We start from the raw sequence: 15,833 nt of genomic DNA, 5'->3' as shown, positions 1-15,833 counted from the left end.
AAAGATAGGGACAGACTGAAGAAATGGCACAGAGGAGACGAAGAAGAGATGACAATTAAATGCAAATGGAATCCTGGAAGGAAAAAATGACATTAGTGGGAAAATGGGGAAATATGAATGAGATCTGCGACTAGTAAATAGCTCTGTACCAGTTTTAAATTCCTGGTTTTGATAATTTCAGCATAGATACAGAAGATGTTACATTAGGAAAAAGTGGGTGCATAGAAACTCTGGGGCCTATTTTTGGCACTTTTTCTAACCTTTTGAAATAGACAACTAATACAATCTATTATGTAGCTTATAATAATCTATTACCCCAAAACAAATAGTTTAAAAAATTACATGCTTATATTAAAAATCATTTGTGCGTGCGTGTGTGTGTAAAAAGATTTTAATAAAAGAATAAGAAAGAGAAGGAAGAATGTGAAAATAAAGAGAAACTAAGACTTGAAGGGAACAAAGTTAACTTGTGAGAAAAAGAGATAACAGTGAGACAAAATATGGAAGTATAAGTAAAGGACTGAATAGTTTGCACAAAATAAATGTTCAGTAGTGCTTTTGATTCATACATTAAAAAGAGAAGAGAAATAAAAAGGGAAATGGGCAAAGCCATGATAGCAACTTTATTGTTGCAATGGCCCAGTGGTTCCCAACCTTGGCCATACACTGGAATCACCTGTGGAATTTTTTTTCTTAATGCTTGGTTTCACACCCAGAAATCGACTGACTTGGTCTAGGGTACAGTTCTGGGCACTGGGACTTTTTTAAAAGGACCCCAAGTGGGGCACCTTGGTGGCTCAGTCAGCTAAGTGTCTGACTCCTGATTTCAGCTCAGGTCATGATCTTGCGGTTCATGGGATCAAGCTCTACATAAGGCTCTGTGCTGGCAGCATGGAGCCTGCTTGGGATTCTCTCTCTCCTTGCTCTCTGCCTGTCCACCCCCATGCAGGTGTGCACCAGCATGCTCACTCTCTCTCTCTCTCAAAAATATACATTAAAAAAAAAAAAAAAATATATATATATATATATATATATATATATATATATATAAAAATAGTGGCACCTGGGTGGCTCAGTCGGTTAAGCATCTGGCTCTTGACTTCAGCTCAGGTCATGATCTCCTAGTTCATGGGATCAAGTCCCACATCAGGCTCTGTGCTGGGTCTGTGGAGCCTGCTTAGAATATTCTCTCTCTCTCTCTCTCTCTCTCTCTCTCTCTCCTCTGTCTCTGTCTCTCCCCCACTTGTGCTCTGTCTCTCAAAATAAATACACTTAAATAAATAAATATTAAAAAATAAAAAAATAAAAAGGACTCCAAATGATTCTAATGTATAACTAAGGCTTAGTTAGAATCATTGCTCTAACCTTTTTCTTCTAAGCCCATTTTGTCCCAGACAGGTTATCTCACAATTTTAGATCGCTGTGGGAGAGATCTCCCTACAGAATAGAAATAAGGCAAGAGAACCTACCAGTATTAATTTCTATGATTATGCTCATGAGGAAAAATGAATTTAAATAATTAGTACCAAAAATTGGCATTACTTCGCAGATGAGAAAACTGGCCATAGAAACACCTTCTGGTCCTCAGTATCTTCAATTTTATTTTTTTTAATGAGGGTTTTTTGAGGTTTTGTTTTCTAAATATTCCTATCCCTGTCTTTATTCACCCCACCCCGTAAACATTTTGAGTTTTCTGTTTATCTTTCCATTATTTCCTTACACAAATACATATTGATTTATTTACATGTATCCAAGTGATTTCGAAACCTAAGTATATATTAGAGTCATCCAGGGAGCTTTTAAAAGTGTGGGCAACCAGTTTCTATTCCATACCTATTCACTGAACAAAACCTCTGGGAAGTGGAGCCTGGAACTCTTTGCAAAGTTCTCCCAGGTAACTTTCTGTGAGACTCTTTTAGGGTATCTGCCCAGCCCACATTCCCCTCACCCACGGAGATTTGCCCCACTGTCATGGATGACAAAGTAATAGTACCCAGCACAGAGAGAACGCACCCAAAGGCTGAGCTGGGCCATGCATACCCACGCTTCTTTCTGCAGAGAGGACTATGAAACGGAGCCACAGAGAAAGGGCCTGCTGCTCCAGAGAGAATGACAAGCACATTGTTTTAATTCTTGATGACTTCCCAATTCCTCAATCTAGTCCTCCATCCATCAGATCCTGGCCTGAGTTTCTGTGTTTCAATAATCTGGGAGTCTACACAGAGGATCCCCTGAGGGCTTCAGAGACCTAAAAGAATTCGGTAAGATACTGGTCAGCAAAATTATGAACTTTTGTGAAATTACTCAAATTCTTCAATGCTCAACTTACTGTGGAAATCTTATTCTGAAATCAGTTCCTTTTCTCTCCATATTATCTTATCACTTTCACCTTTGAGCCATAAATATATCTGTATCCAAACACAATCAAAGATCAAGGCAGGGAAATAACTGCCAAAGAGAATGGCTGCTCCCATATAACTCATAACACTGACCACAGCACATACAAAATAACTGATGATCTCTAGGACAAGTGCTGGAATTCTTGCCTTTACACTCTCCAGAAAACCTACTGACGTGACAGGGTGGCATGTATTTGAAGAAATAACCTTAAAATTACTCAAGTTTTATTTCGAGTCAAGTTACAAATGCTGGCCTCGGAAGTCCTGGAATCTGAATTCAAGTTCTCGCACTGTCACAACTTCACACCTGTAACACTGGCCAAGTCTCTTAACCTTGCTGAACCTCAGTATCTTCCCTTGAAAAATGGAAAGAAAACTTACCTCTCACATACTGTATAGGGTTATTTGGAAGAAAAGGTATCTGTGAACTCACTTCCTAAATTCTGTACATATGCAAACAATACCACTGCCACCTAGAAGACAATAATTTTTATTAGAGTCCTAGCCCTAACAATCTCAGTTTTTATATTATTTTATTTTATTTATTTTTTTTTCAACGTTTTTTATTTATTTTTGGGACAGAGAGAGACAGAGCATGAACGGGGGAGGGGCAGAGAGAGAGGGAGACACAGAATCGGAAACAGGCTCCAGGCTCCGAGCCATCAGCCCAGAGCCTGACGCGGGGCTCGAACTCACGGACCGCGAGATCGTGACCTGGCTGAAGCCGGACGCGTAACCGACTGCGCCACCCAGGCGCCCCTTTATATTATTTTAAGTTAACCATGAAATCACCTAATAATATAAATTTTCTGTATCACTGTAAACTCTGAATAATATTCCTTATATTTTCATTAAACATAAAAATTATGCTCGGGCGTCTGGGTGGCTTAGTCAGTTAAGTGTCTGACTCTTGATCTCAGTTTTTTTTTTTAAGTGTTTACATATTTTTGAGAGAGAGAGAGAGAGAGAGCGAGAGAGCGCGAGCAGGGGAGAGGCAGAGAGAGGGGAATGGACAGAGGGTCTAAAAGTGGGCTCTGTGCTGACAGCAGAGAGGCCAGTGTGGGGCTTGAACCCACAAACTTTAAGATCATGACCTGAACCAAAGTCGGGTGCTTAACCAACTGAGCCACCCAGGTGCCCTCAGCTCAGGTTTTGATCTCAGGGTCATGAATTCAAGCCCTACGTTGGGTTCCTCTGTTGGGCGTGGAGCCTACTTTAAAAAATTATGCTAATTTTAAAGAACATAACAACAATACTTTAAAACTTTAGAAGAGTTAAAATCCTATTGTAAAGTCTAAGTGACTTAACCAAAGCCACCCAAGGAGAGGGCTAGAATCAACCCTTGGTCTTTTCTCTGAATTCTGTGTTCTTTCCATTATACAAGAATGTGTTCAGTCTTTCACAACAGAACTTTGTGAAGCACTAAGTGAGAAATGGTACAGAATGCCTCCTTCAAAACCCAACAAAATAAATAAGCATGTTACAAACAGAGAACAAAGATGAGACTCAACTGAAGCAACACAGCAAGCAAATTTTAAAGGGCAAGCCAGGAGCTGGGAGTGGTAATTGCATACAAACCATAAAGGCCCAGGAGAAAAGGAGGTTTGGCAGAATCAAATTTACAAAAACAGAGATAGAGAAAGACAGAATGGGGTTTACTAACAACATTTAAAGTGTTACATATAAGGGGGATATTAAATAAAAACAGATCAGAATACATACTGCAGAACTATAACATATTACAAAAGAATTTAAAACACCTCTGAAGGGGCGCCTGGGTGGCTCAGTCGGTTAAGCGTCCGACTTTGGCTCAGGTCACGATCTCACAGTCTGTGAGTTCGAGCCCCGCATCGGGCTCTGGGCTGACGGCTCAGAGCCTGGAGCCTGCTTCCGATTCTGTGTCTCCCTCTCTCTCTGCCCCTCCCCCATTCATGCTCTGTCTCTCTCTGTCTCAAAAATAAATAAAAAATGTTAAAAAAATAAAAAAATTGGGGCGCCTGGGTGGCGCAGTCGGTTAAGCGTCCGACTTCAGCCAGGTCACGATCTCATGGTCCGTGAGTTCGAGCCCCGCGTCAGGCTGTGGGCTGATGGCTCAGAGCCTGGAGCCTGTTTCCGATTCTGTGTCTCCCTCTCTCTCTGTCCCTCCCCCGTTCATGCTCTGTCTCTCTCTGTCCCAAAAATCAATAAACGTTGAAAAAAAAAAAATTAAAAAAATAAATAAATAAATTAATTAATTAATTAATTAAAATAAATAAATAAATAAATAAATAAAACACCTCTGAAGGCAGCAAATAGCAGAAATGGGATTAAAATAAAAAATTTAAAAAAAAGGAATGAGCCAAGTAGAATGTAAATTATAAGATGACAATTTATAAGACAATGACAGAAAACAGGCAACAAAGCAGGTGAAACCATTAGAGCTGGAAATCATTTAAAAATAATTAACCTACAATAATGAGGTCCATACAAAGAATTAAGATTAACTGTTTAGAATCACAAAGAAAATCATCAAATATTTTTTGAATTTGAAAACAAAGGACATAATTGGCAAGAATGAAATAGAACTTGCCTACCAATCAAGGTTAAACCTAAGAGGAAGAGGTTCAAAAAGGGGGGAAAATAACAAAGTTTAAATAGAAAAAAGAAAGATCTGAGGATGTAGAAAAAGAATGAGAAGACAACACACCTGGGCCCAACTAAAGAAAATTAAAAGTAATATGATAATTATTCTCCAAGTTGATTTTATGGAGTCATTGCCAAAGAATAAATAATGACTCTGAAAAGTAAATCTTAACAAGGTAACAAAAAAATAAAATGCATGTGGAAGAAAAAAGAAGCAAGAAAGCAAAAGGACACTCAAAGAGCTCCACAGCAGCAGGGCAGGCTCTGTACTATGAAGGAAAAGAGGTGGCTGCTAGGGGAGAAAGGGAGAGTGACCACTAATGGTACAGGGTTTCTTTTTGGGCTGATGAAATTGTTCTGTAATTAGATAGATCCCCCCACTCCACAAAAGCACAGTCTTTTTTTTTTTTTTTTTTTTTTTAACTTTTTTCAGATCACTGTATCAGGTGCCAACACTTCAATGTTCAATGTGAGAGATCTCTTCTCTCTGGAAAGCTAACAGCAACCCAGGCAGGTCACAAGACTCTGGAGCAAGGAGACAACCCAGCTCTGAATTTGGAGGGTAGGAAAAAGGAAAACAACGGCCATCTTCATGCTACTTTTTATCTTGGCAGACCACTTCACTGGAGCAGGGAAGTTGGCAAGGACTCAAGGTAGAAGCCCTGCTAGGAAATTTAAAAGTAGACATCTGGGGGGTGAGGGGGTGGTGGCACCTGGGTGGCTCAGTAGGTTAAGCGTCTGACTTCAGCCTAGGTCATGATCTGGCTGTTCCCAAGTTTGAGCCCTGCACTGGGCTGTGTGCTGACAGCTCAGAGCCTGGAGCTTGTTTCAGATTCTGTGTGTGTGTGTGTGTGTGTGTGCGCGCGTGCATGTGTCTCTCTGCCCCTTCCCCACTCACACTCTGTCTCTCTCAAAAATAAACATTAAAAAAAAAAAAAAAAAGGTAGACATTTGGGGAAAATAAGAGTAAAAAGCCATATAATGTCAGGTATAGTTCAAAATAATAAACTAGACCAATAGAACAGATTCCAGAAAGACAGAAGCAAATGGTATCTATAAGTTTAATATGAAAACACGTGAAAGTAGACTATGTTGAAAGCGATCAATAAATACTGATAAAACTTAAATTATTTAATACAATAAATAAAATGAAGCATCTAAATGAAGCACTTTTCTCTACAGTAATTTCTTCACGGTAAAAAGGTTAAAAGTTAAAAGCCTTAGTGTAATTCACTAATTCTGAAGCAATAAAAGAACATATCAAAGAATTAGTTGATGGGGTACCCGGGTAGCTCAGTCGGTTAAGTGTCTGACTTTGGCTCAGGTCATGATCTTACAGTTTGTGAGTTCAAGCCCCGCATTGGGCTTGTGCTGACAGCTCAGAGCCTGGAGCCTGCTTCAGATTCTGTGTCTCTCTTTCTCTCTGTCCATCCCCTGCTTGTGCTCTCTCAAAAATAAATAAACATTTTTAAAAATTAAAAAAAAATAAGTTGATGAATTTGATTATATAAATTTTTTAAACCTTTCAGAAAATAAAGATCAATAACCCGCTTGTACTGCATAAATATTCCAATAATTTGAATATAGCTGAAACACTAGAACTAAAACTTAGAAGAAAGTTTATTTACCTTAGAAATCAACCAAACACAAAGCACCTATAAGGTTCTACCTTACTTCTATCCAATTATAAGTAAAAAACAAAACAAGCAGAACAATACCATGCTCTGACTGCAAGAGGGAAGCGGGGGAGGGGGACAAAGAAGGACGGTTAGAAGATTAACAGTAAAAGCATTAATTTAAATGCTGTTTCTACAGAACAATCAAGCCACATACTACAAAACAGTCCTATTTTTGACCTGGTCATGGCATTTTTGAGAAATAGGTTCCAAGAAAATTACTCAAAGGAGGTTTGCATTAAAAATGTTTATAAGCTCCATCACTTAAAAATAGTGAAAAACCGAAGCAATCCAAAGCCCACTGAATAAAGTAACAGTTACATAAACTACCTGTTTTTACTAAAATTTAATGTTATGTTGTCATTACATGTTGGATTCAGACACATAAAAGAGTTTTCAGTAAAACAGCACACAATCATATAGTATAAGGCAGGCTTAAAAAACAAAACAAAACAAAACACCTTATTGAAAACACATCCAGCAGAGCAGGTGGAGCTGACTCCCAATATGGGAGGGAGAGGGCAGAACCAGCAGGCAGGACCTGGAAAAGAGAGGATGGCAGTGCCTGGAAGGGTAGTGAGAGTTTGTTCCCCCACCCCCACCCCCCACCACCCCCCGTCTCTTTTGTTAAGGAGCTGAGTCATCAGTACTTAGGAATTTGGATGAAATTACCCAGACAGATTGTATGGAATGTGTGAGAGCCCAAAAATGAAGAACAAAGGGTCAAAGACTGAAAAACAGGTGTATTTCAGCAAAGAGTGAAGGTAACTTTTTAAAAAGGAAATGGTTTACAACATCAAATCTCTAGAAAGATAAAAATCTTGGCGGGGGAATGTGGGAACCTTCAGGAAAAAGCCACCAAATCCAGAAGGATCAAAATTGAGAAAGACTGCACATTTCTTAATGTGCACAGCATCAGTTCTGAGTGAAGTGCTGGGTCTGAAGTCTGGCTATATAGTAAGCACATGATATAGGCTCAGAAATATCAGAAAGTAGAGGAAGCAAAAGACCATTCCTGAGAGAATCTGAGTGTAACAAAAGCAAAAGGTTCTTTTAGTTCCTCTTTCAGATTCTGGGGCAGAGTAAAGGAAAGTTCAAGACTAAATTAAACAAAAAAATACTGGATAGAATAACAAAAACTGATGTTTTCAATAAGTGTTTTACAGCAAAAGATCTGTTGATTTAAAATTTTTTTCACCATAAAACTGCCTAACACAACTTCAGAAAAAGAATAATTATCTTAAATAAAAAAGAAATATTGTACAAATCCCTAGTCAGTTTAGAGGAGGCCTCTAAGATCAGGAACAAGACAAGGATGTCAGGGGCGCCTGGCTGGCTCAGTCCCAAGAGCATGCAACTCTTGATCTCAGGGTTGTGAGTTTGAGCCCCATGCCAGGTGCAGACATAATTTAAATGAATGAATGAATGAATGAAATGAATGAATGAGTAAATAAGTAAATAATTAAATAACAGATAAAGATGTCTGGCCTCACCATCTCTCTTCAACATTATACTTGAGGCTCTAGCCAGGGCAATCAGGCAAGAAAAAAAGAAATAAAAGGCATCCACAGTAGAAAAGAAGAAGTAAAATTATCTCTATTTGTAGATGACACAATCTTGTATACAGAAAATCCCAAGGAACCCAAAAAAAAAAAAAAAACCAACAAAACACCTTAGAATTGATAAACAAGTTCGGCAAGATAGCAGAATACAAGATCAATATACAAAATATACAACATACAAAATCAATTGTATAAAGTTCCAATGAGCAATCCAAAAACAAAATCAAGAAAACCATTCCATTCACATTTATCATCAAAATACATACAATACTTAGGAATAAATTTAACAAAAGAAGTATAGAACACTCTAAAAACTATGAAATATTGCTGAAAGAAATTAAAGATTTATTTTTATTTTAGAGAGAGAGTATGTGCAAGTGGGGGGGATAGGCAGAGAGGGAGGGAGGGAGGGAGGGAGGGAGGGAGAGAGAGAGAGAGAGAGAGAGAGAGGAAGGGAGAGAATCTTAAGCAGGCTCCACACTCAGCATTGAGCCCAAAGTAGGGCTCAATCCCACAACCCTGAGTCGGAATCAAGGGTTGGACGCTCAACTGACTGAGCCACCCAGGCGTCTCTAAAGATTTAAATAAACGGAAAAACAACCCATATTCATGGATCAGGAGACATATTATTATTAAAATAGCAATACTCCCGAAATTAATCTACAGATTCAACACTATCTAAATCCCAGCTAGCTTCTTTGTAGTAGTTAACAAGCTGATCCTAAAATTATATGGAAATTCAAGGGAACCAGAATAACCAAAACAATCCTGCAAAGGAAGAACAAAGGTACAGACCTCACAATGTCCAATTTCAATACTTATTAAAGAGTAATCAAGATGGTGTGGTACTGGCAAAAGGACAAAGATATAGATCAGTGAAAGAGAATGGAGAGTGAGTGCCAAGACCACTCAGTGGGGAAAGGACAGTCTTTTCCACAAATGATGCTGGGACAATGGGGTGGCCACATGCAAAAGAATGAAGTTGGACCCTAACCTCACATCATACACAAAAATTAACTCAAAATAGATTAAAGACCTAAATCTAAGAGCTAAAATTAGAAAACTCTCAAAATAAAACAGGGGTTCTCTTAGTCTAGTTGGGCTGCTAAAACAAAATACCACAGATTGGGTACCTTATAAACAGAAAGTTGTTTCTTACAGTTCTGGAAGCTGAAAATATGAGATCAGGGTGAGGGCCTTCTTCCTGGTTTCCAGAGTTCTCATTTTATCCTTGCATGGTAGAAGGGACTAGGGAGCTCTACGGGGGGTCTCTTTGATAAGAGCACTATACCAGTCATTAGAGTTCAGGGCTCCACCCTCACAACCTAATCACCTCCCAAAGGCCCTACCTCTGAATACCATTACAATTGGCATTAGGATTTCAGCAAAAAAATTTTTTTTAATTTTTTAATGTTTATATATTTTTAAGAGACAGAGAGAGAGAGAGACCGTGAGCGGGGAAGGGGCAGAGAGAGAGAGGGGGAGACACAGAATCCAAGGCAGGCTCCAGGTTCTGAGCTGTCAGCACAGAGCAGGGCTTGAACTCATGAACTGTGAGCTCAAGACCTGAGTGGAAACCAAATGCTTAACCAAATGAGCCACCCAGGTGCCCCACAGCAAATAAATTTTTATTGGGGGTGAAGGAGGACACAAAAATTCAGACAATAGCAGGAGTAAATCTTCATGACCCTAGACTTGGCAAAAAATTCTTAGACATGGTACCAAAAGTACAAGCAACAAAAGAAAAAAAACAGCTACATTTGATTTGGTCAAAATTAAAAGCCTTTGTGCTTCAGAGGACACTATCAAGAGAATAAAAAGATGGCAGTGCCTACCTGGCTAGCTCAGCAGTAGAGCATGCAACTCTTGATCTTGGGGTCATGAGTTTGATCTCCATGTTAGGGGCAGAATTTACTTTAAAGTAAGTAAGTAAGGGGTGCCTGGGTGACTCAGTCAGTCAAGCGTTCGACATCGGCTCAGGTCATGATCTCACGGTTGATGAGTTCGAGTCCCATGTCTGGCTCTGTGCTGACAGTTCAGAGCCTGGATCCTGCTTCAGATTCTGTGTCTCCCTCTCTCTCTGCCTCTCCCCCATTCACGCTCTGTCTCTCAAAAATGAATAAATGTTAAAAAAAGGTTTTTTTTAATTAAGCAAATAAATAGATGTAAAAAGGCATTTACAGAATGGGACAAAATATTTGCAAATCATATATCTGATAAGGAATTTGTATCTAGAGTATATAAATAACACAACTCAAAAATAAAAAGACAAACACTCCAATTTAAAAATGGGCAAAAGATCTAAACAGACATTTCTCACTCCCCCCAAAATAAGAACTGCCAATAAACACATGAAAAAATGTTCAACATCATTAGTCATTAGAGAAATGCAAAACAAAACCACAATGGGATACCACTTCACACCCACTAGGACAGCTTTTTAAATAAAAGGAAAATAACAAGTATTAGTGAAGATATGAAGAAATTGGAACCCTACACGCTCCTATACACTGCTGGTAAGACTGCAAAATAGTGCAGTCACTTTGGAAAACAGTCTGGTGGTTCCTCAAATGGTTAAACATCAAGTTACCATGTGATCTAGCCAATGAAAACCATGTCTACAAAAACCTGTACAGAAATGTTCATGGCAGTATTATTTATAATAGCCAAAACAACCCAAAAAACCCACCAACAGATAAATAAACAGAGCATGGTACATATTCATACAATGGAAAATCATTTGACCTGAAATGTAATGAAGTACTGATAAATGCTACAATATGGATGGATGAACCTTGAAAACATGCAAAGTGAAAGAAGCCAGTCACAAAAGACCACATACTATATGATACTGTTTATAGAAAATGTTTAGAATATGCAAATCTATAGAGATAAAAAGCACATGAGTAGCTGCCTACAGTTAGGACAAGGGGGAAATAGTAGAGAGGTGACAGCTAGAGGGTACAGTTTCTTTTTGAGAGGATAGAGACATTCTAAAACTGATTCTCATGATAGTACATATCTGTGAATACACTAAAAAAATCAAATTATTGTACAGTATGTGAATTATATTTCAAAAAAGTGTTTGTTTGTTTTAAAGTTAAAGTTTCTGGGGCGCCTGGGTGGCTCAGTCGGTTGAGCATCTGACTTTGGCTCAGGTCATGATCTCGCGGTCCGTGAGTTTGAGCCCCGCGTCGGGTTCTGTGCTGACAGCTCAGAGTCTGGAGCCTGTTTCAGATTCTCTATCTCCCTCTCTCTCTGACCCTCCCCCATTCATGCTCTGTCTCTCTCTGTCTCAAAAATAAATAAATGTTAAAAAAAAAAAAAAATTAAGTTCAAGTTTCTGCCTTAAAGTCCCTAAGGCAGAAAATGTACTAAATAAGCTTGGAGCATCTCATAGTTCAAGAAAGTAAGGTGCTTAAAAAAAAAAAAAAAAGAAATATGTCAAAGGGAAATAGGAACCAACTGAAAGAGATTCCCATGCCCAAAGCTGCCAACAATATGAGAACAAAATAAGCAAAGTAGCATTACATTATAACCCAAAATGTGAAACAGCCATGAGCCCATACTGATATAAATGGGGAGAATAGACAAACCTCTTAAGCAGAATTCCAAATAATTTATGCAAATATCCCACTTTAAAAAAAAAAATTTTTTTTAACGTTTATTTATTTTTGAGACAGAGAGAGACAGAGTATGAACGGGGGAGGGTCAAAGAGAGAGAGAGACACAGAATCTGAAACAGGCTCCAGGCTCCGAGCTGTCAGCACAGAGCCCGATGCGGGGCTTGAACTCACAGACTGCAAGATCATGACCTGAGCCGAAGTCGGCCGCTTAACTGACTGAGCCACCCAGGTGCCCCTAAATATCCCACTTTCAATGAGGTAGAGCAATACTTCCACTCCTTAAGTGTGAGATACACTTAATGACTTGCTCCCAAGGAGTACATTATAGAAAGGAGGGAAAAATAATTTTATGATGGAGACCCTTGACAATACCTCAGTCGAACATGGCACTTTATTTTTGTGGTCTTCCTCCCCAAAATCCATTACCCCAGTCTAATCATGACAAAAACATCAGATAAATCCCAACTGAAGGAGAGTTTACAAAATATCTGACCAGAGGGAAGCTGGCTGGCTCAGTCAGTGCAGCATGTGACTAACTCTTCATCTCAGGGTTGTAAATTCAAGCCCCATGTTGGGTGTAGAGAGTACTCAAAAATAAAATCTTAAAAAAAAAAAAATACAAAAACATCTGACCAGTACTCCCCTAAACAGTCATGGTCATCAAAAACAAAGAAAAGTCTAAGAAACTGTCACAACCCAGAGAAACCTAAGGAGACATGACAAATATACTGTGGTGCCCTGATGGGATCCTGGAACAGAAAAAGAACCTTAGGTAAAAACTCAGGGAAAATGAATGAAAGAAGAGCTTTAGTTAACATATCAGTATAGATTCTTTTTTTTTTTTTTTAATGTTTATTTTTGAGAGACAGAGAGACAGAGACAGAAACAGAGAGCTAGCCAGGGAGGGGCAGAGAGAGGGAGACACAGAATCTGAAGCAGGCTCCAGGCTCTGAGCTGTCCACACAGAGCCCGACGCGGGGCTTGAACCCATGAACTGTGAGATCATGGCCTGAGCCGAAGTCAGACGCTTAACCGACTGAGCCACCCAGGCACCCCTTGATTCTTTAACTGTAACAAAAGTACCATACAAATGTGAAATGTTAATAAAACGGGGAACTGAGTGTCGTGGAGTATATGGGAAAATTCTGTACGATCTTCATAATTTTTCTGTAATTCTAAAACTATCTTTAAAAAGTTCAGTCCTTGGGGCGCCTGGGTGGCTCAGTCGGTTTAATGTCCGACTTCAACTCAGGTCATGATCTCGTGGTCCGTGAGTTCGAGCCCTGCGTCGGGCTCTGGGCTGATGGCTTGGAGCCTGGAGCCTGCTTTGCATTCTGTGTCTCCCTCTCTCTCTGCCCCTCCCCCGTTCATGCTCTGTCTCTCTCTGTCTCAAAAATAAATAAACGTTGGGGCGCCTGGGTGGCGCAGTCGGTTAAGCGTCCGACTTCAGCCAGGTCACGATCTCGCGGTCCGTGAGTTCGAGCCCCGCGTCGGGCTCTGGGCTGATGGCTCGGAGCCTGGAGCCTGTTTCCGATTCTGTGTCTCCCTCTCTCTCTGCCCCTCCCCCGTTCATGCTCGGTCTCTCTCTGTCCCAAAAATAAATAAAAAATGTTGAAAAAAAAAATAAATAAATAAATAAATAAACGTTAAAAAGTCCTTTTTATTTAATATTTAAACATATTGCTTTGTAATGCATGAATGATATGGTTTTAAAATTTTGACCGTTTTCAAAGAATGTTTAGTGGCTTAGAAAATACATCATGTTGGGGCCCCTGGATGGCTCAGTCAGTTAAGTGTCTGATTCTTGATTTCAGCTCAGGTCAAAATCTCATGATACATGAGTTCGAGCCCCAAATTGGGCTCTGCGCTGACAGTGTGGAGTCTGCTTGGGATTTTCTCTCTCCCTCTCCCCTGCTCACATACTCTCTCTCTCTCTCTCTCTCAAAATAAATAAACTTGAAGAGAAGAGAAGAGGGAAGAGAAAAGAAAAGAGAAAAGAAAAGAAAAGAAAAGAGAACAGAAAAGAAAGGAATATCACATTGTGTGGAAGAGTCAGGACACCAAACTATATACAACTGACCCTTGAACATGGATTTGAACTGCATGGCTCCATTTACTTGTAAAATTTTTAAATGTTTATTTACTTTTGAGAGAGAGAAAGAGAGAAAAAGAGAGAAAGAGAGAAAGAGAGAGAGAGAGAGAGAGAGAGAAGAGGGGGAGGGGGGAGGGACAAAAAGAGGGGGACAGAGGATCTGAAGCAGGCTCTGTGCTGACACAAGAGAACTCACAAACCGTGAGATCATGACCTGAGCTGAAGTTAAATACTTAATTAATCTATTGAGCCACTCAGGTGCCCCCATATGAATTTTTTTAATGCAGTATAGTACCGTACATGTATTTTCTCTTATTTATGACTTTAACATTCTTTTCTCCAGCTTACTTTATTGTAAGTATACAGTATATAATACGTATAATATACAAAATATGTATTAACTTTATATTATTGGCAAGGGGACCAGTCAACAGTAAAATTACTAATTAAAAGTTTTGGGGAAGTCAAAAGTTATATGCAGATTTGACTATGTGAAAGATTGGTAATCCTAACCCCCATATTGTTCAAAAGTCAACTGTAACATAATCCCAATTTTAATAGGAAAAAAGGTGTGAAGATGTTGACAGCAGGTATCTCTGGATGGTAGCATTACAGGTGAAATTTTTTGGGTGTATGTGCCTTTCTGTATTTTGAGATTTTCTATAATAAAGAGCTGACACAATCCTCAAATCATATTATTTGGGAATAACAAATTGTACTAAGTTCTGAAGACGTGAACATTCATTAGTTCTTAGCTAAAATCCCTAGAATCAGAGGGGTTTTAGAATTCAGTACTTTTCGGAATTTACAAAGGTAATAGAGTGCATATAGATGCAGCATACGAAACCCCTGGCAAGGTCTGGTGTCACATCCAGCAGTCCAATACTGATATTTCTGCAGCATACTATATGAACAATTACACTGAATGGGAAAAATAAATAAATAGCCTCATGATAGTTCAGTTCAGGTTTTACACTGAAGGAGTTACAAAAGAAATCCACAGGGTGCCTGGGTGGCTCTGTCAGTTAAGTATCCAACTCTTGATTTCAGCTCAGGTCATGATCTCATGGTTTGTGAATTTGAGCCCTGCATCAGGCTCTGCGCTGCTGGTGAGGAGCCTGCTTGGGATTCTCTCTCTGCCCCTCCCCCTCTCACAAGTAGGCGCGTGCGCACATGCACGCGCGCTCCCTCAAAATGAATAAATTAACATTTTTTAAGAATTAAGAAAGGGGCGCCTGGGTGGCGCAGTCGGTTAAGCGTCCGACTTCAGCCAGGTCACGATCTCGCGGTCCGTGAGTTCGAGCCCCGCGTCAGGCTCTGGGCTGACAGCTCGGAGCCTGGAGCCTGTTTCCGATTCTGTGTCTCCCTCTCTCTCTGCCCCTCCCCCGTTCATGCTCTGTCTCTCTCTGTCCCAAAAATAAATAAAAAACGTTGAAAAAAAAATTTAAAAAAATAAAAATAAAAAAAAAAGAATTAAGAAAAAATTAGGGTGTCTGGGTGGCTCAGTCAGTTAAGCGTCTGACTTCAGCTCAGGTCATAATCTCGCAGTTCTTGAGTTTGAGCCCCGCATGGGGCTCTGTGCTGACAGCTCAGAGCCTGGAGCCTGCTTCAGATTCTGTGTGTGTGTGTGTGTGTGTGTGTGTGTGTGTGTGTGTGTCTGCCCCTCCCCCGCTCACACTCTGTCTCTCTCTCTCAAAAATAAATGTTAAAAAATTTTTTTAAAAAAGGAAAAAAGGAAGAAAGGAAGGAAGGAGAGATGGAAGGTAGGAAGGAAGGCAGGAAGGCAGGAAGGCAGGAAGGCAGGAAGGCAGGAAAGGAAAGGAAAGGAAAGGAAAGGAAAGGAAAGGAAAGGAAAG

General features: G+C 39.7%; 1 protein-coding gene across 3 annotated transcripts in view; it reads right to left on the bottom strand.

The window, feature by feature from the left end:
* MAPK1 (mitogen-activated protein kinase 1) overlaps window positions 1-15,833 on the bottom strand; it is a 108,623-nt gene that overhangs the window by 70,646 nt on the left and 22,144 nt on the right. The window contains exon 3 of one of the 3 annotated variants that reach the window (XM_049620536.1): window positions 7,159-7,238. The exons of the other annotated variants lie outside the window; for them this stretch is intronic. Within the exon in view, the coding sequence (XP_049476493.1) occupies window positions 7,159-7,238 (80 nt within the window). The remainder of the gene's footprint in view (window positions 1-7,158; window positions 7,239-15,833) is intronic. 3 annotated transcript variants of the gene reach the window in all.

Source organism: Panthera uncia, assembly GCF_023721935.1.
Source record: "Panthera uncia isolate 11264 chromosome D3 unlocalized genomic scaffold, Puncia_PCG_1.0 HiC_scaffold_8, whole genome shotgun sequence".
NCBI classification, from domain to species: Eukaryota; Metazoa; Chordata; class Mammalia; order Carnivora; family Felidae; genus Panthera; species Panthera uncia.
Note: the sequence above shows the minus strand (reverse complement) of the source record. Positions and strands in the feature narration are given on the sequence as shown.